Source organism: Urocitellus parryii, chromosome 11 (assembly GCF_045843805.1).
Source record: "Urocitellus parryii isolate mUroPar1 chromosome 11, mUroPar1.hap1, whole genome shotgun sequence".
Lineage (NCBI taxonomy): Eukaryota > Metazoa > Chordata > Mammalia > Rodentia > Sciuridae > Urocitellus > Urocitellus parryii.
The window spans coordinates 70,152,573-70,178,841 of record NC_135541.1 but is presented as its reverse complement, the minus strand read 5'-3'; the positions used below and the strand labels follow the sequence as shown (position 1 = coordinate 70,178,841).

Here is a 26,269-nt window from a genome sequence, read left to right as displayed (position 1 = left end):
ACACATATTTGGATAGAGAAGGAAGGGACTTCTGGTAGAGGTGGCCGCCTGGGCCATGACATGGGATTTAGAAAGGCCAGTGGCATGGAGGGATGCCCTGTAGTTCATGGTGGGCCTGTGGGAATGCATGTGGGAAGTCCAGTGCTGCCTGGAGCATTTGGATTCTTACCAGAAGAAAACCACTGGGGTCAGGTCACATTGCTACTTTGTGAAATCCCACAGGGCACAAAAGGGCAAGAACATTCACATTTCCAGGGAGTCACATGTAAATGGCTATACATTGGCCAAGATTTTATCTTCAAGGCACTGAGTCTCAGAGCCTCTTTTATACCAGGTGTCAGAGTGAAATGTCAGTGGGGTGACATTTCTACCACGGACATCATTTTCAATCTTGTCAGCTTGAATTTCTCTTTCTCTTTTCTCCTTTTTTCCTTTCTCTCTTCCTCTCTTCCAAGCTTCTACTGTCTATAGTTACAAGAGACAGGACATCACTCTTGGATCATTCTGCTGGCTGTGGTGAGAAGAGGCAGGGGCGCTCATGGTACGGGGTACCAAGAGGGCTCTGGCTGCCTTCCTGGTTCTTGGCCCATGAGTGGGTGCTGAGAGAGTGCTTGTTAACAATGGGGCACCCAACACACCCCCTGTTTGTACCCTGATTTGGCTACCTGCTGCTTCCAGGGAGATGTGGGTGCCTCGCAGGACATAGCCTGTTCTTTGTAGCTGTTTACTGGCCTTCCTGCCTCTTCACTGTAGGAGAAAAGAGGGAGGAAAAAGAGGGCCCTTGTGTTCCTGATGGATCAGATTCTTCTTTTCTAGCTCACTACAGGTTTTTTTTTTTTTTTTCATTTGGAGGTGAATATCTCCTTCAAATGTCAGCAAGTTGGGTGGTTGGGTATTTATGGAGAATCTTAAAGCTGGGTGTGAGACTTCAGGTGGACATGGATACTGTCTTCAGCATCGTCTAGTCAGGGAAACAGACATTAGAGAAGTAGTAGTTACCTAAGTGATTAATACCTCAAAGCCTAGTGCCAGTTGCCATGGTAACCTACAATAGAGGACCTAAGTAATCATGGACCTGGTTGGGAAGGTGCTGCACTGAGGATGTGACTATTTATACTGAGAACAGGGTGAAAAGGAGTTAGCTAGACAAAGAGTAAGGAAGAGCCTCTAGGCAGAGAGAAATGCATTACTCAGGTGAAGGTGGGAAGGGCTGCCTTTTAATGAGCTCCTACCATCTTTGGAGGAAAACTCATTAGAGTTAGCCTGAGGTGAGCATCACCACCTGCCCCTCATGGAGTATTGCCAAGAGCTCATAAGTTTTGTTTGTTCCCATTGCCCCCAAATGCCTTCAATACCTAAAACAGCATTTGCTTGGTAGTCACTCAGTATTTGTAGAATAAAGTTTATATTTACAGAAAAGGACTCTGAGGCTCAAGGATATAAGGTAGCTTTTACTGATGAAACTAGGACTCTGATCTAGCTAGGAGATGAATGTTTTCCAGGCAGCCAGATGACAGCCTGGCTCTATCCAAGGAAACTGTCTTGCCTCCTCTTCATTCAGGTACAGCAGAGTCTAGGCCCAGGCCTGGAGCAGTCCTGAGCTGGGCAGCAGCGCACAGAGGCAGTGCTTAGCACACAGCTCCAAGGTGGTGCACTGCACAGCTAACGAGCCTGATGGTACATATCCTGCCCTGGGACCTGAACCCTGGAAGGGCCACACCCAGGAAGAAGCTGATACTTCCCAGTTTACCCAAGCTTGGAGGTATGTTTGTCCAGCTAGGAGCCCATTAGCTGACCTGACACCTGGCCCCAGAGCCCCATAGAAGAGAAACCCGAGAATTTCAAACTGCAGGCATCTGTTTGTCCAGGTCAGAGCCTGGGCAGGATGCCAATGCTACAGGGTCAGCCTCAGCTTTCAAGCTTCGGGTTAAAGCCCAAGAGGGCAGAGCTCCTCACAGGTCACCTGATTACCTGTGCAACCTTGGGGACATTTCTCTCTCTCTCTCTTTTTTTTTTTTTAAAGAGAGAGTGAGAGAGGAGAGAGAGAGAGAATTTTTTTTTAATATTTATTTTTTAGTTCTCGGCGGACACAACATCTTTGTTGGTATGTGGTGCTGAGGATCGAACCCGGGCCGCACGCATGCCAGGCGAGCGCGCTACCGCTTGAGCCACATCCCCAGCCCAAGGGACATTTCTCTTTACTGTGAACTGTAACCTGAGCATTGCACAGGCCTTACTGGGAGGGTTATATCTGTTCTGCCCTAAATATCTTCTCTTCACAGTGTATTTGGCTCTCCTGGTGAGGAGGCCCTATGGAACAGTCCTTAGGATAATTCCATCTTCCTTCACTTGCTATTATGCTTCAGGTTCTTCAGTGAAGAGTTTTGTTCCTGTGTCACAAAAGTGAATCATTTCAAAAGCTGAAAAAAGAAACATATGACACACTCAAGCTCTTAAGAAAATTACTCAGTATTAACTCTGATCAACACTTCCCACTTGCTCAGTAGGAGTTGGAAGGCACCCTAGGGAACATCTGAACCCACCTGCTAGCTGGGCTCAGGACTGGGACCCTGGCATGCTAATGAAAAGGCAGATCACACAGGAAATGGCAGGATCACAGGGGCTGGTGCTGAAGCCCAGCCCATTTTTTCTCCTTCTATGAGACTGTCTCTAGGGTCTTGCCACGGACACTGACAGATTCCCTGAGTCACAGCTCACCCTGCAAAGTGTGTGACTTTCCTCCAGGTCCTTCTAGTCATTGGCTCAGTTGGGGCCTTCTCAGATTATCGGACACAACACCATTTGGCTCATTTCCAGCCTTGTAAGAAAATCCTCTGTGGACACTCTCCTGTACGCTTAGAGAATTTACATTCGCCACCAAGAAGAAAAAAAGAAAAAAAATAGAAAAGAAAAAGTAAGAAGGGCCAATTTCTTTCATCTTGTAGGAAAAAAAAAAAAGACGTGATTATACAAAGTCCCAGCAAAGTCACTTCCCTCTATCAGCAAAGCTCAGTGGAGGGGCAAGGAGACCCCCTCAGCGCTGCAGAACCCCTGCAGCAGCGAGTCTTAGAGGCAGATGAGCCAGGTGACTTGAGGTGGCCTGACATGCCATGTGCTTGGAAGAGCCAGGGTTGTGAAGGACTGGGGAAAATGCCACATGAGCCAGTGCTACGAGCAATGAGGTGTGAGGACGTGGACTAGGCGTCCTCCCTGCTCAGCTATGCGGTCAGCCAGGAGGCAAAGTAGGGCCACTGCGACATCGCCGGAGGAACACAGCTTCTTATCTGGAACATGGCACAGATTCAAGAAGGACAGCATAACTTGTCCTTCCTCCTCATGCCGCATCAGGAGCAGCAGAGTGAATTTAGCCCTGAACTGTGATAGGAATTTGTTCCACAAGTCAAAAATGTCTGCCAGCATTTTCCTATAATAAATCAGGGAGCTCAGGGAGTTAAACAGTAACTTCCATTCTCTAATAAAACCCACACTGTGAGGCTCAACAGCAACCCCAAACAAAACGACACAAAGTATTAACAGCTCTTTTTAATAAGTTGGAGTCTTTATCCAACATCACCCTCAGGGTCAGAAATCCTGCACAAAACTCCTTTCTTCTAATGAGAGCAAATGCGCTTGTAGATTTAGGTTAAAACATTAAAATAAAAGCTATGCATGTTCAAAATTAACCACAAAGTTTAAAAACAGTCATTTGGATGACATTATATTTATAGTAAAGTATGTATAAAATTGTGTGCGCCCGTGTGTGTGCAGGCGTTGATGGGTATATCAATCTTTGCCCAGAATATGCAGAGTCCACACATCATAAAGGAGAGAAAATTGGATGAGATGACAATATTTTAGGCTGTGCTTACAACTCTACCACTTGTTCAACATATGGCCTTGGCAGTATAGAAAAAGTGGAGATTTGGTGCTACTCTCTAAGTCAAAATGTGGCTCTGTCATGGACTTGCTACATGAAATAATAAATAATCTAATAAGCTTCTTCACCTTCATGAGCCTATTTGTCATCAGTAAAATGGAGCTTGTGCCTACTTAATATGCTTTAAGCTTTACTGACATTATTAAAACCTGTGGCAAATGCTTTGGCATTTCTCAATATGGTAAATATTGAGGGTGTCTCTTTTTTTTTAAAAAAAATTCTTTTTAGTTGTTGATGGACCTTTATTTTATTCACTTATTTTATTTATTCACTTGCTGAGAATCAAACCTAGTGCCTCACACATGCAAGGCAAGTGCTCTACCACTGAGCCCCAGACCCAGCCCTGAAGGCGTCTCTTACAGAGCCTAGTTTGCTTATAGGTGAAATTAGAACAAGAGCCTAAAGTGTTTTGGGCCCAATAATGCACAACACTGATCAGGAAGGCGTCATAACTAAAATGAATACAGTTTGTGAGAGAATGGACCTGGCATTCTATAGAAGACCTGGGTGCTAGGCTTGGCTCTTCTTAGGATTTGGTTAAAAGCATAGTCTTTGCTTTTCAGAGCCTGCCCAGCAGAGTGAAAAAAATACCCACAGATCTGGGTACCATATCCACCTCCCTTGGTTGTGATCTCCAACAAGCCTCTTCAACTTTCTCAGGGAATTATTATGGTTCTTTCCCGTTGGAAAGTTCTATGGTTCTACAACTACATTAGAGGATGAGGAGGAAAATAAAAGGTATGTGAAGTGACCCTTCAGCTCAGAAGACAGAAATTTGGGTAAATTTGGAGCAGGAGGATGCAGTAGGCATCAAGAGAGCAGAAGTGACCGTGGAGCTCTGAAAACCAGAGTTTTTTTTAATTTTTTATCTGTCCTAATTAGTTATACATGACAGTAGAATGCATTTCGATTCATTGTACACACATGGAGCCCAATTTTTAATTTCTCTGGTTGTACACGATGTAGCATTGCATCATATGTGCAGTCATACATGTACCTAGGGTAATGATAGTTATCTCATTCCACCATCTTTCCTGCCCCCCTCCCTAGATCCCCTTTGCCCAATCAAATTTTCTCCATTCTCCCCATGCTCCCACCCCCCATTATGGGTCAGCATCCATTTATCAGAGAGAACATTCGGCTCTTGTTTTTTGGGGGAATTTTCTTACTTCACTTAGCATGATATTCTCCAACTCCATCTATTTACCTGCAAATGCCATAAATTTATTATATTTTAATGCTGAGTAATAAATAGTCCCTTGTGTACATGTACCACAGTTTCTTTATCCATTCATCTGTTGAAGGGCATCTAGGTTGAAAACCAGAGTTTTTAAAACACCAAGGTGGGTGTGAAAGGAGAAAATTCTGATGCTAAATAATCAGCTAAATCTATGTAGAAAAAGGCATGCAGATGTGTAGGTTGAATATGACTCCTGCCTCTGATGAACAGTTTTGAGACCTTGGGATGGTTATAATTTGTCTGTTAGATGGATTGAGATTACATACATGGAAAGCCCTAGAGTATCTGGCATATAGTAGGTGCTAAGTGAAGTTTCTTTTGTCCTCCATTATATTACTTCCTTCTACAGTGATGGTCTCTAAGCTTGAAGAATATGAGTTATAGGGCTGGGGATGTGGCTCAAGCGGTAGCGCACTTGCCTGTCATGTGTGCGGCCCGGGTTTGATCCTCAGCACCACATACAAACAAAGATGTTGTGTCCGCCAAAAACTAAGAATATGAGTTAAATGGTCACATTTAAAAAAAAAATTCATTCTTTCTTTCTCAATCTGGAACCATGAATGAGGTTCATAATGTGCTTTGTTCTGCCTTGATATCACAAACAAATTTTCCTTAGGCCTCTTAATGTGAACTGAATCAAGTTTTCTTCACTTGGCTCCTTTTTTAGGTTCTCCCTTTTTGCAGAGTAACTGCCTGAGCAAGGGTCAATTTAATCTGAAAAGGTTAGCTTGATTGACTTGGAAAAGTGACTGGTTACTGCTCTTTTCCCCCTTTCAAGGGATATGAGCACTTTATGCATTATAATAGGCCTAACAAGGCAAGGATGGAAGACACCCCTTTTTTTCCCTTTGGGGAAAAACAACCAGGAGATGCCCTTCACTCAGGTGGCACGTGGTCCCCCCTAGTGGTGCAATTCAGAAACTCCAGGAGAGAAACCTTTCTACCTACTTTTCTCTCTCCACCTCTCTCTCTCTCTCTCTCTCTCTCTCTCTCTCTCTCTCTCTCTCTCTCTCTCTCACACACACACACACACACACACACACACACACACACACACACACTTGTTCCTGATCTACCTCTTTTAATTAGATCTTGATAGTTAAACATTGTAGTTGGGTTCATCCGAGCAAACTCATACATGCATGGAAATTGATTTCAGTTCATGATCCCCGCTTTTCCCTCTGCTTTTTCTTTCCTTTTTTTCCTTCCAATCTTCCATCCCCTCTCCCATTCTCCTTCCTTTACAACTGATAGAAGAAAATTAGGCTCAACACTCCATCATGCAGGTGCTTCCTCCAACTTCCTTAACAAGACTCCCAAAGCACAAGGAATAAAACCAAGAATCAATTAATGGGATGTCATCAAACTACAAAGCTTCTGCACAGCCAAGGAACCTGAAGAGAGAGCCTACAGAACGGGAGAAAACCTTGGCCAGCTATTCGTCCAAGGAGGGATTAATATCCAAAATAAACAAAGAACCCCAAAACCTTAACATCAAACAATCCCCCCAAAACAAATAACAATCAAAAAGTGGGCAAAAGAACTAAGCAGAAACTTCTCAAAAGAAGAAACACAATGGTCAACAAATATGTGAAAAATATTCAGCAATTCTAGCAAATCAAAACCACATTAAGGTTTTGTCACACTTCAGTCAGAATAGCAATGATCAAGAATGTGAACAATAATGCATGCTGGTAAGGTTGTGGAGAAAAAGGTACACTCTTACATTGTTGGTGGAACTGCATGCTAGTACAATCAAGAGTGGAAATTCATTAAAAACAACCAACCACCACCAACAACAATCTAGGAATGGAACCGTTGTATGACCCACTATCCTACTCCTTGGCCTTTCCCCCAAAGATCTAAAATCAGCATACTACAGCGACACAGCCACATCAATGTTTATAGCAGCACAATTCACAATAGCTAAATTATGGAGTCAACACAGATGCCCATCAATAGATGAATGGATTAAGAAATACACACACACACACACACAGACACACACACACACACACACACACACACTCACACTGGGATGGGGATTGGAGGGCGCAAATCTGGAAAGGGAGAGCATAGGGCCAGGAAAGAAAGGTGCTGGGAGGGGAGAGGGGAGCCCAACAGTTGTCAGACCTGCTCATGAGGACTGGGAGAAGAGATTGTCAGTTGAGGATATTTGACAGAAATGCTGTGAGATGTGAGAACTCCCCCTATAGCCCTGATCCCACCTGTCCCTCTGGTCAATCACATTGAAGCTTTACTCTTGCTAGAATTTTGTTTCTGAAGAAGGGAATAAGAAAATAGTTCATATAAATGTCCATGATTTTTACTAATAGAAGTCCTGTTTTCTCTTTACCAAATATTGAATATTCATGTTTTTAAATGGAGCGTCAGATTCTTAACCCAGGGAACTCACACCTGGGCTGATCCTACTGTTTGGGGCTTTGTGTTTCTAACACTTAATTTTAAGTGCTGGGAATTGAATCCAGGGCCCCATGCATGCCAGGCAAACGCTCTATCACTGAACCACATCCCCAGCCCTATATGCATCTGAGATGTCCTCCCTGAGATTGAGGGATAACAAATTCTCAAAATCTTATAGGAGAAAGGTGTTGTATTGTTTTGTATGACAAAACTAAATGTAAGAGCAAGAGATTGGGATATTGTGGTTTAGTACCATATCAGGAAAGCCAGGTAGGGCTTCAAAACAACTATTCTAGTGTCAGGTTTGCTTCCTAATTCCACAGGTATTTACCTATAGAGTTGAGGTCCTTATTCCAGAGGTAAGAAGGTTGGCTAAGATAATTGTCCACATTGATCAAAAGCCCTTCCCCTCTGCCTGTGAGGGTTGTGGGGAAATGTCACTGTACTTGCCAAATAAGTAATGGATAGTCTGTGTAAGAGAGATTACAGAATGTGGGAACCTGCAGAGAGCTGGATAGAATGGGTTAAGAAGTGAACAGTGAGGAAATGGGGCTAGGCAGGTCCTTTGGTGTTAAAAAAAAAAAACGCAGGAAAGTAGGAAGACTCTGTTGCTCTGTCGGGTAAAGCAAGCATGAATGTTATTTTCCCCAAAGAAGGAACTTAGAGCTGTATTTACTTCCTAGTGGGTGCTGCTGGGTATGCTTCTGATTGATTTATACTCCTTTTAGCAGCAGAGGGAGGTAGAGAGTAAAAAATGATATGGGCCGAGAACAATAGGCAAGTGTTAAAAAAAAAAAAAAAAGCATAAAAAATTCAAGGTATTCATGGAAATACTTTTGAAAATCTCTGCAGCAGGCAGGCCACACTATAAAATCATTGGTGATTAAGGGGAAGACAGACATCAAACTCGAGACAAGAGAAAGATGAGAAAACATTGGATGAAGAGAGATTTGTATTTTCCATGAAAAAAAAAAAATGGCTTTTTTTTCTGGATCCATCTTTGGCATGTGGCCTCTTACCTAAATGGGAAGCTCAAGTTCAAGGGCTGACTTTGTACCTTTCCAATGATGCTTTTCTCTAGACCTCGGAGATGAGGGGGACTGAGAATACCAGGCTGGAACAGAAGAGAACGGAAGCAGAAACCAGAACAAAATCTGCAGCTCCAGAGGAAACCCTGCCTTCCATGGTGCCCACCACACAGCCTCTCTTCCTTAGTCAAGCCCTACGTCACATTTTTGAGGATCCATTTTGAAAGAAGGACCTGAAGGCGGAGGTACACAAAGCCACGATGATTGCTGTCTGTGGGGGACATCGTGCATCCTCAGGCTGTTGGTCCAGCTCTCAAAGCACCTACTATTCCCAGGAAGCCTGCTGATGCCTTAAGACAGGCATCTGCATTTCCTCCATGTGCTTCCATTCCCATGGCATTGGAGGTGGGGGAACACCTTGCTTTAACTACTGCACTTTTAGGGAAAAATGAGAGCTAAGTTCCCTCATAATCTGGTTTGGTATATATGTTTTCCAGCAGAGAAAAATTCTGGGTATCAGCTTCCTCATGTGGACCTGAATCTGTGTGTGCTCAAGTGAGATTGTGTGATCTCAAACACGGAACCATTATGTGCATATTTTACTCAATAATTCCATTGTCTGAGTTTTACTCAATCTTCTCAGAATTGCTTCTCTTGCAGTTATTTTTTCTTTATCTGGTTCATTATTCAGTGTTGAACTAACACTAATGACGGAACGAACACCAATAAGGGAGGGAGAGGTAAGTTGACTTCTGAGTATTTGTCCCTGAAAAGTTCCACAGAAGAGCACTCGGAAACACGGAACCTGCATGAAGGAGGCAGAGCCCCATCCCTCTCCAGACCCCCAGTGCATCCTTGGGTAATTCACCCCCTTTTCAGGTGCTTGCTATTTTGTTGAGTATCTTGAAAACTCACAAGTAAATCCAAAAATCTATCTTTCTGTACATAGTAGCAGTACTGTGCAGGGTAGCCTTGGATGAGATAGGGAATTCCTTTTTGAACCTGGGCACTGACAAGTGAATGCAGGTCAAAATGAGTACAGTCAGCTTCTTCCAGCATTTATTTTTATTTGCCATTTATTTTTATTTACTATAAAAATTGAATATTTATTACACAAAAAGTACTTTAGAAACAGTAAAATTTACCAAAACCTACTGAATCAAGGGATTCAGTAGGAATTTAAACCTGAGGGCCAAAAAAGTTGAACAGAATCTTATATTTTCTAATAACTCATTACCAGAAGCAAAAACCGATTATATACACATCCAAATATGTGACAAAGATAAAATAACAAATGCTAGGTTTTACTGTGAGCTAACAAAAGAAAATGTCTCTACTCAAGATTGGCCCATTATTTCACTAAGAACAAAACATTTGAGGAATTAAAAAAAACAAACTGTCTTGAACAACGTTAACATTTAGGCTGATACACAACGTATGTGCACAAATATTATTAGAATGATATTCTAATACTATAACCGTTTGTATTTTTAAAATTGCACCATCTCTGTTAGAGATAATGTACACCATGCAAAAAGCATTCATACTTGTTTTTCTCAGCAATAGAAATAATTGTTAAATGCAAAATTTAAATATGAAGTTTAATTGTAAGCCATCTCAACTCAGAACTTTGGCTTATGTAGTCTGTGTTAATGTCTTAGTGTTGATGAAATTGTATATGTAAAAAAATGTTAAAGTAATTGTAGTCCATTACCAACAGTACTTAGTAGATAGTTCCTGCTATTACAGAAGTAATGGACAAGAGACAGGAAGAGACCAATTAAATAGGAGTGCAGGTTTTTTTCATTGCTTCAGCACTTCATATCCAGCTAAAGAAAAGAAATAATTACATTGAGGGCATTTTGTAACCATTATTTCATATATATGTCTTCAGAATACAAATCAGGATACAAAACACCTTGTCCTCTCTTTCACTAGTCTTTCTCTTGTTTCCAGAAAAAATAAACACAGATACTGAAACGATGTACAGTAAATGAAAACAAAGTGGACCTACAGTTTTATTTTCATGCTTTTGGCAGGGCTGAAGGATTACGAGATTAACTCTAAATACTGAAGGGAAGCAAAAAGAACTATCCAGGTATTATTATAGGCATGGGCTTTGCCCCCTTTCCAATAAATACATGTTCAGGTGCCACTGAAAATCCTTTAGAACTAATATATTCTGTTACTATACAAGTGCTGATTGAATTTAACAAGGTGGGTGAGTGGAGAAGGAAAATAAAATACCTTTTATGAACAGGGTGTTGCTAAGAGAATATAAAGATGAACAGATAATTTTATTGAAATAATGTCAAATCCACAGAATTGTTTGATTATTTTAATGAATCCATCAATATTATGCAGTATTTTAATTAAATGTAGTATTTGAATCATGAAACACTTAAAGAACAGAAACAAAAATTTCTCCATCAAACAATGTTGTGCAAATAAATCAATGCAGCACACCTATTGGGACTCTTTCACAGCACTGAGATCTTGAGGATCTCATTTACCCTGTTTTAACATAAATATTAAGTGACAGTAAAATATGATGACACTCAAGGGGGAAATGTTAAGACTGAGAGTAAAAAATGAAAATATAGTACCTATGTGACGCACAGATATACCCTGATGTAGATTAGGGGAAAGAACACTAAATCTTTGCAGGAATGATCAAAAACACTTAATGGTTTTCCTTTAAAGGTCATAACTAACAGAACACTTAAGTTATGAATTTTAAAAAAATTGCTGTCCTTGCATTAACCTACAACCTCTTGCAATTTTGGAAAAAAATATTAAATATATCCAAAACCAATAAATTATAATTTGCACTCACGGAATATGTGTGTCTCTGTGTGCATGCAAATAAAATGAACCAATGCTATTTTTTTAGTACAAGTCATAAACGTTTTAAACTTAATTCTCTATACTTAGATTTTGGAAAATACACTCTTGGAAATCAAACTCCAACTAAAGTCTCGTAATTATAATCTAGCAAACTTCATTTAAAAATTCTCTTAAGTGAATATCTACACTTGCAAAATAAAGATCTGCTCCAACAATGTAGTAAAGGTGGTATCAACACCGTATTATTTCATAGGTCAAGCAGTGGTGTCATTGTTTACTGTGTCAGTGCTGTGTTGTTTCAAAAAGCTACTTAAACATTGATGTACAAGATTTAAATAAAAAGACATTTGAAAATTATGGCATCAAGAGCAACAGTTTGCACCAGTAACTATACCCTAGTATGTGGAAAGTAGCTTACATATTCATTATTGGTCGTGGGAGCAATTTGCTTGAATTTATGTAAATGAGGAGGAAGATTTAACCAATGGCTTTCGCACTTGAATGGAATCAATGACTAATCATGCAGGAGTTCTAGTTTGTCAAGTGAACGGTAGCAAATCTGAATTTTGTTTTGAAAACACTTCTTGTAAAAGAGGATAAAATTTTTTTAAATACAAATTATGGCTAATTGTGTGGCCCAGATCAGTACATATGACAATTCTACTGGTAAGCACTAAAATAACCATCAACTCACATTTTAAGAAATAAAAATAACAAAACCTTGCATATAGTCAGAAACTGTGAAGTCCTAGAAGAAAGTTTGATCATTATGCCTGGTTCCCTGAGAACTTCAGTGTTCTGGTTAAAGGCAAGTTTTGGTAAGAAGTATATTTTTGCACTGTTCCTTCCCATTCAGAATAAGCAATAACGTATGAGGCAGCTTTTGAAGCTCAGTATTCTTTACAGCTAAAATTTCATTTAATGTGACTAATTCTTTTCTCTGAACTTCATTCAGTCCAGGCATGTGTGGCAGATGAGAGAAACTGTATTTACTGTACTTTAATATTTTAAAAACTCACTTTCATCTTTCTGGAACAATGCAAGGAAAACATATACTGCACACAATTTCATGTTTACAGTACCCTTTACCCATCATGTCTTCCAGTTTTTTTTCTAGATGCAGTTAACAGATTACTTCAGAGTTGTATCCAAAATGAGGTGGCATCATAATGCTTAGACCCATTGGAGAAAAACATATTAAAAATGTACATTTCCCAAAAGTGAGTCAGTTGATTTTATTCATTTTAACATGATGCACAATAATAAAAGGCCAAACACAAAGCTCTTTATAAAAAGGAGCAAAATGTATTCCAGAAGAGTTAAAGACATGAGATGAATTTCAGTTAAATGGATCTTTGTGAGCTTGGAGAGCTCATCTTAGACACTGAATAGATGCTGAATGTTTTATTTTATAATCATATCTCGAGATCATGCAGATGATGAAGGAAAAAAAAAACATTTTGCTTTAACATTTACTAAATCCCTAACAAAGTATTTTGAAATCAATTTTAAAATCCAAATCTGTCCCTCTCCCCTCTATCACAGTTTTTGTAAATAACTAAGAATTGTACCCGTACAATTACACAGAGACTAGGGAAGAGAGAGGTAGTTGATGTGGCCATCCTCTCACAAGGAAACCCCCCGAATATTTTAGGGCACAAAACACAAGGCTTTTGTTATCCAAGAGTAATTAGTTGCAGAGTACAAAAACATTTTGGAGCAGAGTGCACAAAGACTTGAGAATCATAAACAGCCCAAACCTAGTATCATTAGTTCTTAAAGAAATGCTATGTTCTCTGTACCTTACAAAAATTATTCTCACAGATATGGAACCCGAGACCATACAATAGAAAATATTTATATATTTTATATAAAAATTTTTAACAAATAAAAAAGGCTTTGATGATAGATAAGAAGAAATTTTCAAGAATTCATTAATTTTCAGGATGCCCTGAGGGTAACATGTCCTATGTACTCTGGCTCCTGTTCTAGGCAAAGGCCAAAGGTGGGCATTTTCTCAGGGATCCTCATCGTTGATGAAAGAAACCAGATTAAGGAAGACTTAAGCAAGCTGGGAAAGGAAGTAACAATTAAGCCAACAAAAAAGGAATTTTGCCAAGCATAATATACCCTGCCTAAAAAAATAAAAATAAACAGTAGGAACACAAATCAAAGACAGTGGTGCATTTACATCAGGGAAATTTATATTGATGAGTTTTTATAGTTGTGGTGATAAATATCAAAACAGGAAGTCAGTTAAAACAGGTGTGCAAATAAAGAAATGGAGATGGGGAGGAGGAGGAGGAAAGAAACCTATACTATCCTAAAGGGAAAAATTGCAAAGTAAAGATTCAGTAATTTCACACTCCTCAACCCATCCTCAATGGGTACTTCTTACATCTTAATAAGTTAAAGATCAATTATTCACAAAGTTCCAGTTCAGTGTTTATACTTTTTACCTGTTTAACTTAGGGCAAGATACTGAGTGGCTTTAATAAGATATTTGGTTATGATGCATCACAATTACCACACCCATGTTTCATCTTTATAACTTAGGAAAGTTTATTTCTCTTTTAAAGCCCTGGGGCATACGTTTAAAAATGCCTTTGCAACACAGGTCTCTGATCAACATTTATCTAAGCAAGTCTGCAAACGTTCTGTCACAGGGAGAGGAAGAGTATTGAGCAAACTATCCTCGACGATCAGACAGCTCCGTTTCAGGGACTGACACCCTTCCAGCTCTGGAGGCAGCATTTCCAGGTAATTACCAATGAGCTCCAGATGAGTGAGGTTCGACAGCTCACCCACATGAGGGGACAAATCCGTCAGGCTATTTCTCCCCAAGAATAAACACTGTAGCTTCTTACACTGAAACAGTCCATCTGGCAGTGTCTCGATCTGCAAAGGAACAAAAACAGCTGGTGAGATTGGGTTGGATGGTGTAGGATAGTACATTCACTTGCTAATGCTCTAGCTACCTTTCCTGGAAACATGTCTGCAGGGCTTCTAAGACACACATATTAATGGCAATAAATGAGGTAGCTGAAGGAGAGAAAGGAAAATTAGGGTAGGGGTATCCCATGGAGCCAGGACCCAAATGTGTAAGCCCCGCTGTGCATGGGTGGGCAACTCATTGGGCTCTGACCATCCTCACAAGAGTCTTAAAGAAAACATACTTACATCCTCATTGTGCCCAGGATTAAAAAAAAAAGGTAACTCAGGAGAATCATAATTATTCTTGAGTTCCAAGTCAGAAATAAATTATTCTCAAGAGTCCTTGTAAAGAATTTACAGTATATGTAATGAGCAACATCCTTGAAAACATCCTAAGGACAGACACAAGGCTATTTCTTACATTTTTTTTTCCCCTATCCACAGCCCTTTTTGAGAGAGGGTCTTGCTAAATTGATGAAGCTGGCCTCAAATTTGTGATTCTTCTGTCTCAGCCTCCTGAGTTGCTGGGAATACAAGTGTGTGCCACCACACCCAGTTCTCTTATACTACCTTTTCTCAGTATAGACTGCAACCTGATTCTGTTTTTAAAAGAAGTCTATAGAAGCAGAGACAAAAACATATATAAGATAGACATGTACACATACATACACCTTCTACATACATACACCTCTGAGTGTTTATCTTTCTTCCTGTTCTCTGGCATGGTTTCAGTTGAATAATTCATGTAACAGGCAATTTTAAATATGAAAAACAACCTGTAAACTAGGTCAACTCCTAGAGCTGCTCCACTTGACTGCTCCCCTCTATGGTGCATGGGTTGTGTTGAGTTCGAAGGGCACCACAGTGCATATATGAAGTAGGGTTCATTTTGGAGAGACCTCCAAACGAAGTTGAGCTCACATAGTCCCTTCAGCTCATCACTCCACTGAGGGTGGGTTTGGGTCAGACTGCTAGACTATATACTTCACCTATAATATTCCACATATTAGCTGGAGACAAACGGCATCTATAAAACAGGGTAGGTTCCTGGGTACAGGAAATGACTTTGCTAGATACAGGGGCTTCCTGCATCCTCTGATGGGCTAATGCATACTGACTGGGCCAGTTCTGTTGGCAGACAAGCTTCTGGAGCCATCCAGAACTCTCTTCTTAACAGGATAAATACTTCTCAAATGAACTTGAAAATTAGTTACAGTGCCCTAAAAAAGTGTTCATTATATTATATAATAAGCTCCCTTTCCTATATAACTAACATATATTCAGTGATGAATATCCTTGAAAGTAAATCACCATTCTTAAGACCAACATTCAACACAGATCATCACTGTAAACACCAAATAGTAGGTATAAGCAAAGGAGAGATATCTATACATTTATTCATTTCTTCTCAAGGGCAGATGCATACACGCATACACACACACACACACATCCCCTTCTGCTCAGAGACACTTGCAGCTCAGAAGCAAGGTCAGGAATGTACATGTGGAGGAAGATATTCAGGCCTATGCAGTGTGCTCAGGGGTGAGGGTCCCTGTTGGTGCTTAAGTGAAAACAGGGAAGTCTTGGCTCATTTGTATTCAGTGAATATGTGCTGAGTATCTCATATAAGTAAGTGCCAGGCTCCTGGCAAGGTACAGGGGATGAACTTTTGAGCAAGACTGATGGCCTTCCAGAATATTCATCTAAGGCGGGCTGCCATGAACATCTCAACCTTGGCTCTACTGACATTTTGGGTAGGATGATTCTTGCTGTGGGGCTGTCCTATGCATTATTAGGTATTTAGCAGCATTCCTGCTCTCTACTCCCCAGTTCCAAGAACCAACAATATCTCCAGAAAAATGTCCCCTGAGGGAGCATGAGTACCCACCCCCCCAACTGAGAAGCACTGGTTTAATGGGAGAGAGAAACATTAAATGATTGCACAATTAGTCTGCAATGGGTGGGATAAAAAAGAGTACCCTGACCTGAGTTGTATCTGACCTGAGTTGTATCGGGGAATCCCAGGCCTTCCATTAACTTCAGATTGCCAGCAATTGCTTAATGGGACTGATTTCCTACTGGGTGATTACCCTGAAGCCTCACTCTCCCTGACTGCCTACCTGCTCTAACACATTCCCACCTAACTTCTTTCAAATCGCCGAATCTGTGATTTTAGTGGTCTTTTCATTGCTCACTAAAGGAGAAGGGCTTCACAAAGCAGGGGAGAGAGTCTTTGGGGCTAGAGGCTAGAAGGTCCCTTGACAGTGCTACTGTAAATGAGTTGGGGGCTGTGGCTGGGGCACCCCTCCTCCCTCCATGCCAGTGCCCAACTGAGGAGAAGAGCCTTAACTCACCAACCTGAATTCAACTTTCCTCAAGGAAGCTGGGGAGCTTCCTAAGAAACCCTCCTTCAACTCAGGAATTTTATACTGAAAAAAAACCTGCTTACAAACTTTAAAAAAGAGTTTGCCTTGAAGGTTATATATTTTTGCCTATATCAATACATTTTATAAAAATGTTTCATATCATTAATTTATACCTAGGTTCATTTAGTAGGTTCCTTTCCCTAGATTTTGACACATGAGCCAGAGAGGAGGAAGTAAGTATCCTACTAGTTTCCTCTCCAAAAAAATGAGAAAAATTTATAGACCATTAGGGCAATGATAAACTTTATAAACAAAATGGTGTTTGAAAGTAAACTATAATATATAATATAAACATATATAAATTAAACTTAAAAAAACTAGAAAAACTAATGGCTACATGAGCACTCAACTGTTCTAGCAACCAAATGTCTTCAGCAAAATGGACTGGGGACTCTAGTACAGATTATTCTCTTTTTCTATCTCCATTTGCCATTGATTATTAAATAATAATCAATAAGTGGGACTTTCCTTCAGAATCCTTCTCAAGGTCAGATTTTCTCTCTTCCTTTTTTGGGGGGGAAGGGGGGGTCAATGCCATATACTACCCCAGGACATGTTTTTGTTTTCTTCTGTTCTTCTGTGGTGCTGGGAAGTATGTGGTGCAGGGCCTTGCACATGCTAGGCAGGTGCTCTACCACTGAACCTCACCTCCCAGCCCAGCACATAGTAACAAAATGGATAAATTCAATCATTTCAAGAAACAAGGCTCAACATTCCAGTTTTAAGTAGTGATGTCAAAACAACAAGAAGCACTGTCACGCTGTACTATAGAGAATTTCTATGTGATTCGCTTTCTGGATAGAGTTTTGAGTTCGTAAAAGGTGCACAAATGTGGAAGTTGAAAGACCTGGGTGTAAACTGCAGTGTTCTAAGATTGAGCACATCTAGTTAAATCCCTCTCCCCACCTTGTGTTTCTCCATCACTATTGATGCCACAATCATCTGGTATCTCTGTCACTGGGAGAGGGATGGATCCTGCCTCTTCCTCTCTCACCTCACACTACCACACACACACTGCTGTTGCCCATAAGGCATCTTTGAGGTAGATATACTTGAGACATAAGCTCAGGGAAACAAGAACTGGAACACGTGGGCTCAACACCAGCTTCATCCTGGAAGCTTCAGGCCTCAGGTCAATCAGTCTGAGGCTGTTTCCTGTGTTGGCAAAATAAGGGCAGTGGCCTAGAGTAGGGGTTGGCAAAGGTTTTCTTTAAAGGACCAGAAGAATAAATATTCTAGGCTTTGTGGACCAAGAGGAAAACCTAAAGACATTATGTAGGTACTTACGTAACGAGAGAGAAGAAAAAATTGAATTTTATTACTTAAAAATGAATATAATTTTTTCTTCTCTCATTACGTAAGTACATACATAATACTTAAAATTAATAAAATTCAAAATGTAACAATTATATATATATAGTAATATAGGCCCAATAATGAAAAGAACTGGATTTATTTCTGGGCACTAAAATTTGAATTTCACATAATTTTCATGTGTCATGAACATTATTCTTTTCTGACAATGTAAAAACAGGCTATGTGCAGATTTGACACTCAGGCCATAGGCTGCCAATCTCTAGACTAGATCAACAGCGTTCCTTTAATATATGAATCTTTGTCTCTTGTTTTAAAATCTACATCCCTACTTCTAAATCATAACTGGTTAAGCCTTTCCATGGGGTTTTGCTTCTTGGTTGCCCTCTCCTAGCCCTTTCAACTACACAATCAAAGCCTCCTTTGAAGGAACCAGTTCAGACTAACTAGCACTTTCAAGTGTCACCCTAGTGACTGTCAGATGAATCAAACATGAACTAGGCAGGCAGACTTCCAGGTACTCCCCATTCTGACCTACTCCTATATGCTCTTATCTCTTATTAGGTCTGGGCATCCTATTGCAATCCCCTGTGCATGACCTTTATCTTTCTACATAGCCCCCATCCAGCTTTTCAGGGTGTGTTTCATAGAACACTCCTCCCACAAGTTACTAGGAGAAAGGTGTCTTGCTCAAACACATTTGGCAGATGTTGCATACCATCTCTCCCTCTTGGAGAAGCATAATGCATTTCACATGTTAAAGGTACTGAGGAACACTGCAGCAAAAATATGATTAAGAAAGGAAACATTTAATGTTTTTTCGTAATTTTGCTTTGTTGTTGTTTGTGGTAACAACTATTACATCCTGTGGAGGAAACCTTGGCTTGCCCTGTTAATGAATACCTATCACCAGGGCCACCTGGGGGACTGCCCAACACTGTTCTGTGTCTAAAAAACTCCCTGAGACTTGGCAGAAATCAGAGCTTACTTCCCACTGGAGAAACCAACACCCCCAGATTCTCGTGTCCCCATATAGCTAGTATGGGTGTTCGGAAACAGTGCCAATCAGGTGTTCAGACTTGAATCCTGAATTGGCTTCAAAGCCTTGTAACCTAAAGATCTCTCATTTATCTTAATGGACTCTCCCCTTTTACTTATAAGTAAAGTCTCTAAGTTCTAAAAAATCAGCATGAATTTTCTTCTCATCTCCCCATTTTGCTAACAACTATAGTTTTCAAAACCAATGTCTGATGATTATGATGTTCACTAGCCAACTCCATGCTCATAGCTATGTTTAGAAAAAAGAAAATGTGGATTACAAAAAGACTAGAAGATAATACATTCTGGGGTGGGTTAGAAGAAAATAGCAGTGCCCATATTTCAAGGAAAGGAAGATCGGTTTCATCTCTTGGCAGGCCTGATTTATGTTCCCCTTCTCCCCATATGGACATTACCCTCACTCCCTTGCCCTTTAGAGTAGCAGGGATTTTTTCCTTTTTTTTTTTTTTTCCTTCCTCCTTCACATTTTAACCTAGGAAACTACTCATTTATTTTGTTTTTTCTTGTTTCAGTGAAGTTACATTTTCCTTAACTTGGCTGTACTCTTGCAAATTATGGTTCATTTTTATACATGGGTGCTGGAAAAAGCTTCCAAGAAGCCCCAGTATTGCATTATAGAGCCAGGCCTTTCATTTTGAATTGTCTTTCTAGATACTCATACAGATCTTGAGTCTTTTATAACTGCCTCTCCAGAAGGATTTATGAATAATTCATAATCTTAGCATTTTTAAACAAAAAGTTACTTGGATGGCAGATTTGGAAGGCTGAAAATTAAACTTTCTGTGTGTTCAAGACAAAAAGTAAGCTCTACCAGAATTAGCAAGTTTAAAACACTGTAACTATGATGTTTCTATAGAAAATGGAGAAAGAGAATAAAGAGAATTAACATTTGTCAAGCAACTATCATGTGCTAGAAACTGGGCCAATGTGTATATTTTATCATATAATCTGCATGAATCAAAACTTAATATAAGAAACTGATGTTCAGTGCTTTTGTAAATTGTCTAAGATCACATGGGCTGGGGCTCAAGCTCACAGAATGTTTAAAATGTCCTAAAGTCCATTTTCTTTTTCTATGTTACAAATTGCAAGCACAGCAGAGAGCCTCAAAAGACTGGCTGAATAAAGGATGGATTTACTTACATTGTTGTTGGTCACAGCAAAGTACTGCAAATTACTCAGATACTGGATTTCTTCTGGAATGAAGGTCAGGTGGTTATAGCTTAGATCCAAATAATATAGTTTGGTGCATAGAAAAAGCTGCAAGGGCAGATTCTCAATATTATTATGATCCAAAGAGAGCTGCTCTAGGTTAGATAATGCTCCTATCTGGGCAGGAATATAAGCAATGTTATTGTGCCACAGTTTTAAGCAGGAAAGATTTTGAAGATGCTGAAAGCTAATGATCTCTTCCACAGTTTTAAGGTTATTTTCCTTTAGGTCCAACTCATGCAAATTGTTCAGGCTAAAAATGGAGTGTGGAATGCGTTCCAGGTCACAGCTGATCAGTTCTAGGCTTTTTAAGTTGACCATCTTTTTCAAGTTGTTCAGCACAACCAGTTTGCTTCCTTCATTGTCAAGGGACAGCTTCTGCAGCGAAGGCAGAAGGTCTGTGACCACCTGGGGGATCCGAGACAGGCTACTCTTCAAGTAGAGGGTCCTCAGGTTTTTTAGGTCCTGAAAGCCCTCCAGCTGCATGGTACTCAACTGCTCTGGGAGAACACAGCCTGACAGGTAAAGTTCCTTGAGATTCTTCAGGTGAAATACCCAGCGTGGGATTTTTCCCATTTCAGTAAATTTCAGGCGGAGGATCTTTAAATTCTCCTCTAAAAAGGCCAGTGCAGGATGGTCTACCACCAGAGATGAATGGTATATATGAAGCTCCTTGAGGTTGACCAACTGGGAGACTGCAGAGGGCAGTTTGACCTCAGGGATAAGCTCTAGGCTGAGCACTTCCATTTCCGTTAACTCGAACACGTTGTCTGGAAGACCACTGAGCATGAAGAGATGCAGCTCTATCTTGTCCTGGGAGTTTTTCACAAGCTTACTTTTCAGTTTCTCAACCGTCCATTCGTTGTTCAGGTTGATCTGCTTCAGTTTGTTCTCACTGACCTCTGACAGGAATATGGAGAAGCGTTTGGAATAAAGAGGATCATACTGGTCAGCCAGATGGAGGATGAAGGCAAAGTCATTCTTGACGTCCGGGATATCACTGTAGTTGCTTTTTTCTCTTAACGCCTCAAAGGAATATTGCTTCAGGGAACTTCTCAGCATCCACCATAAGCTATAGGAGGAGGTGAGACCGTATAGTATTACCAAAATAACATAAAATGAAGCCAGGACTTTAAATATTTCTGCCAAGGAGTAGACACACTGGTAGCGCTTATATCCTGTAAAAGCCTGCACGTCGATTGAACAGTCAATTTCAAGAGTAATGTAGGTTAAAAAATATGGAACATAAGTTATGATGAGGACAAACAAAATGACTTTGACTATTATCTGCTTCAGATACACCCGGTAAATGATGTCCTTCTGCTCCACGTGCAGACGGAACCGTTTCACTTTCTCAAAGATGGCTTTTGCCTGTTCACCTTCCTTCTTGTCCAGGACACTGGAAGTTGGGCTTTCTATGCTGGTTGACTCCAACCCCGACTGTGGGTAAGGCAGGGACTGCTTGCTGGAGTCCACCTCAGCTGAACACCCTGAGGACGAAAGCAAAGTCTTGGACTTGGAGACCTTCAGGGGCCTCACTGACTGTTCAGCCACCGTTTCCGACAGGGCACGGGTGGTCCATGGAGAATCGAAGCACTTGTGAAGGATGGCCACAAAATGCTCCAGCCTGGAACTGGTGCTGGGGTAGTGAAGCCAAAAGTTGCTGCAGGCTGCAAAGATAAGTGTGTGCAAGAGCACCAGGTAGGGGAAAAACTTCGCAAACCAGTGGAGCTGTTTCTCGTAACAGACTGCGTCGATGTAGGAGTACTGCTGTCGGTGGAGATCATTCTGGATTCGGAGGGGGAGCGGAAGCGGTGTCCCAGAATTAGAGGATGTATTCACGCTGGCTTTCAGGAGGTCCCAAGGCACAGCGCAGTGATTGTCAAATTCCACTTTGCACGGAAGACAGCACAGGACCCTGCTCTGAGTGAGCTGGAGAGCTCCGGCCAGCACAGCCACCAACAGCATGATGAGGGTGATGTAATACCAGAAGACGTCCCACCATGGCTTTAAGATGTGATAAGATGACTGGGCGTCTGCTAAGCATTTTAGCTCTGTTAGTGTAATCATGACTCTCCTTTGCACGAGTACAGGAACTGGTGAGGAAAAGAAAAGAAACACTACTGAAACAAATACTCACATGTACATTTCATTCTTATGCCTGTATGTACATTCCCTACCCAAGTAGGTTTTTAGCTCAAGGCTGATCATGGGGCACATGAACCTTCTGGTTTCATTTGAAAACACAGGCCATATCAACCCTGCAATGTAAAGTCCCTGACATGGGGGCTCATTTGGTGATAGGTAGAGTGGATCTGTAAAGAAATTTGGGGGTAGTTCTTGAGGCAATTATTTAGTTACCTCCCTGGTTTAAACTCCAGGTTGGGTTACTAAAAGCCAGGAGCCATTTTTTTTCTTGTTTTCTTTTTTTAAAGTGACACGGAACAAATTTTCTTGTGCTACCAATTTCTAATGGTAACATTCCATGTTCTCTAGAAGGTCTAAGTAAGCTCCTTTCTGCATGGCACCTCATGTCTGGAACATCATTTATAACCTAAGTGCTGTTCTAAACACAAAAAGGAACCTTATTTGTGCAAGGTTGGTTATAAGGGTTTCCCCCTTTGGCTTACAGGAATCTACCCATTTCTTCCCAAACTGTCACCGAATGTTATCTCCTTTCCTCAGCTCTTGCTTTACAATTTAAGTATGAGTATTTAAAAATAGCATATTTGGGCTGGTGATTTGGCTAGTGCTAGTGCACTTGACCAGCATGTGTGAAGCCCTGGGTTTGATAATCAGCACTGCCCCCACCCCACCCCGTTTTCCCAAAAGAAAGAAAGAAAATTGAGTATTTAAAGTTGGGAAATAAGAATAATGATTGAAAAAGGAACAGGGAAGAAAAATCCTGTTAGAATACTCAATCCTTGGAATTCAATACATTTTCTACTTTATAGTCAGAACAGATTCAACTTCCTCGGCTTGATAATGTGGCATGTTTAATGCCGTAATGGCACAGTGCCAACAGATAAGTGATTAAGGCACACTCTATTAATATTTTTGCCTTTAGAAAAACAAGACACATTTTATATCTCTACCTTGAAAAGGATTCAGACAGTTCTCCTGAGAATTTCTGTTTAGCCACATTTGTATAAATTGTTGAAACAATTGCTAATTAGTAAAATCCAGACCACCTATAAGTTGGTGCAGAATAAGCTAAAAGGAAACACATGGAGCTTATGAAGTGTCTGATAAGAAAAAGAAAAAAAGAGACGATGGTAGCACTGTTGTTGTTTGCTGGAGAGTCAAGCTCTAATTGTGCTCAGGGGCTGCTCTTGGCTTTCTTTTTTTTTAATATTTATTTTTCAATTTTTGGTGGACACAACATCTTTATTTATTTTTATGTGGTGCTGAGGATCGAACCCAGTGCCCCGCACATGCCAGGTGAGCACACTACCGCTCGAGCCACATCCCCAGCCTTGCTCTTGGCTTTCTTGAGTCTGATGTTTCTTTCCCGGGCCTGAGTTTCTTGTTAGATAACCTGTTACCTGTAGCACCCTCAAAAGAAACCTCTCTTGCTCTCATGGGAGACTAGTTCCTGCCTTGAACCTTAGAGTCCTATCACAAAGGCATGCTGTTAATAAGCATCTTCTCTTTTTGCAGGTCTGAACATATTCCTGACCATCTGACTCTGAGCCCTATTCCTTCATGCTCTCCCCCTTTTGCTAGGAGTCCCATGATCCTGGATTTTAGTTTCTGAACTGCAGTGCCACTTTCTGCCTATATTCTCTCTGGGCATTTATCGAATATATGTATCCCACTTCTTCCTAAGCCCTGTGGCTTGATTATATAACTTCTCCAGAGCTTCCCTCCCTTACTCTAGGTTAGTGGGTCTGACTCTCAATTCCTCCCATTCTGCCTTGCCCCCACTGTGGTTAACCATAATTGCATGTCAAGACAAGACAAAAACCAAAAAACAAGAGGATTACATGAGATAAATATGTAGTTGTGGACTTAGACCCCAAAATACCATAAGCATGATGGGTGGGGAGAATAGTAGAAATATTGCTGGATGAAAGAACATGTTAAGAATATCTACGAATTTTAACTGTCATGTGTGCATAATTTCAGCTAATTGTATAATAGCTATTATGCTAAAACAGTGATTTATAGCCTTTGGCCACATTAATTTGTGAACCCAGATAAAAGGGTGACAGGTCTTTTGTGCCTGTCTGGTGAAATCACACCTGGAACTTAATGCTCACTTACGGGCTGAAGACAGAAAGGGCAACAAAATCATCAGGAGCTGCCATCTAAAACCATTCTTGGCAGAGGGATACAGGGAATCAATGACATTCAGCTGAGATAAAGGATGACTAGGAAAGATGAGAACTTATCTTTACATTTTTGTGCAATTACCTCATGAATAAAAGAATTAATGGATTTGTTTCAGATGCAAACTGGGTGGGTAGAAGATTTAGAGAGTTGCTTCAATTTGTTGGTGGAAAATCAACTCTTTGAAACAGTTTAGCTCCCTGTCACTAGCTGGGGCTAGATGAATAAAATGACCATCCCTCGGGGATGCTGTAAAGGAATTTCTTGTAATAAATAAAGAGAGTGAACTAGATAATCTCAATGGGCTTTTCCAGCTCTGAGTTTATGGTGACATATTTGTCCTCTAAGGACCCTGAGAATTAAATTCTTTTATGCAACTGAAACTGTGGAAGAATGAAACAAACAGTTCAAACAATGATAAAGGTATTTGGCAGACAACAGAGATTTACTCAACAAGGAATACTAGCCAACACTGACCAAAATAATTATTAAGTATTTATACTTACTAAAATGGAAAAAATGAATCAAATAAATCAGCTATGCTTCAATCAGGGGGTCTACACCTTTTGAAGTTTCTTAGACACACCATCTCTGAGTTTGTCTTCATTCTATGAGAAAGCATAAGTATCTTGAAAGACATGTATTCATTCCAATGAACAAAAACATTGCAGAAACTGTCTTTCCAGACCCTCTCCATCAGGAGACATGATATGGCCAATAGATTATCATAGGTTAGTTTACTTTCAACTCAGAGGCACAACCTGGCAAAGCTGTATATACCAGTCCCCACCCATACCCATCAGACCATGTTCATACCCTGAACTCCATTTTCAATTACAGAGTAGTTTCTACAGAAATTTAGGTCCAACATGTTTTAAAATTCTGTATCTATAACACTTAGCTATTCCCAAATAGTTTGCGTATGTTAATTTCCCTCACTAAGCCTCATACACAGTTGGTCTTATTTGCATTTCTCAGATGGCTTGTCAAACCATGTAATTTCTGCACTCTAATTTAAAACCACACTTCTATCCAAATATATATGCTCCAAAAATTTAGTCTACCAGTTTCATTAGAAAAAGTCACAAGGCAAGAAGACTTTCTCATACACAACTCAGAAATATGGCTGAAATTCCCTGAATTTGTCATTACATATATTAGTATGTACATAGTTTTTTTTTTTTTTAATTCGGTAGGTTAACAAAAGCCATTCTCTGCATATACTACAATCACTTGTGACAGATGAACTGCAGGAAAACTCTGAAATGCTATATTAAAAAAAAAATTGAGTCTGAAAAAATACATTTTTAGTGTCCATGGAAACTCAAAAAAGTTGCTGGGAAGGGTTTTATTTTCCATATACATATTAGTATTTGAATTCTAGCAAAGAGTATTTGCCCCAAATTGTATTGGGTAGAAAGCTCTATTAGAATATCAGACAACCTATCTGTGCACTAACTAAGCACTACTGGAGAATAAATTTACAACATAACAGCATTTAGAAGTAGACAGCAGG

General features: G+C 40.3%; 1 protein-coding gene across 1 annotated transcript; it reads right to left on the bottom strand.

The window, feature by feature from the left end:
* Nucleotides 1-13,837: 13,837 nt before the first annotated feature.
* On the bottom strand, nucleotides 13,838-25,349 carry Lrrc8b (leucine rich repeat containing 8 VRAC subunit B). The gene is made up of 3 exons (XM_026409981.2): nucleotides 25,260-25,349; nucleotides 20,353-22,517; nucleotides 13,838-14,374 (listed from the first exon to the last, which is right to left on the bottom strand). The coding sequence occupies exons 2-3, from the start codon at nucleotides 22,489-22,491 to the stop codon at nucleotides 14,102-14,104; spliced, it is 2,412 nt and encodes an 803-aa protein (XP_026265766.1). The 5' UTR covers nucleotides 22,492-22,517; nucleotides 25,260-25,349; the 3' UTR covers nucleotides 13,838-14,101.
* Between the last annotated feature and the right edge of the window lie 920 nt (nucleotides 25,350-26,269).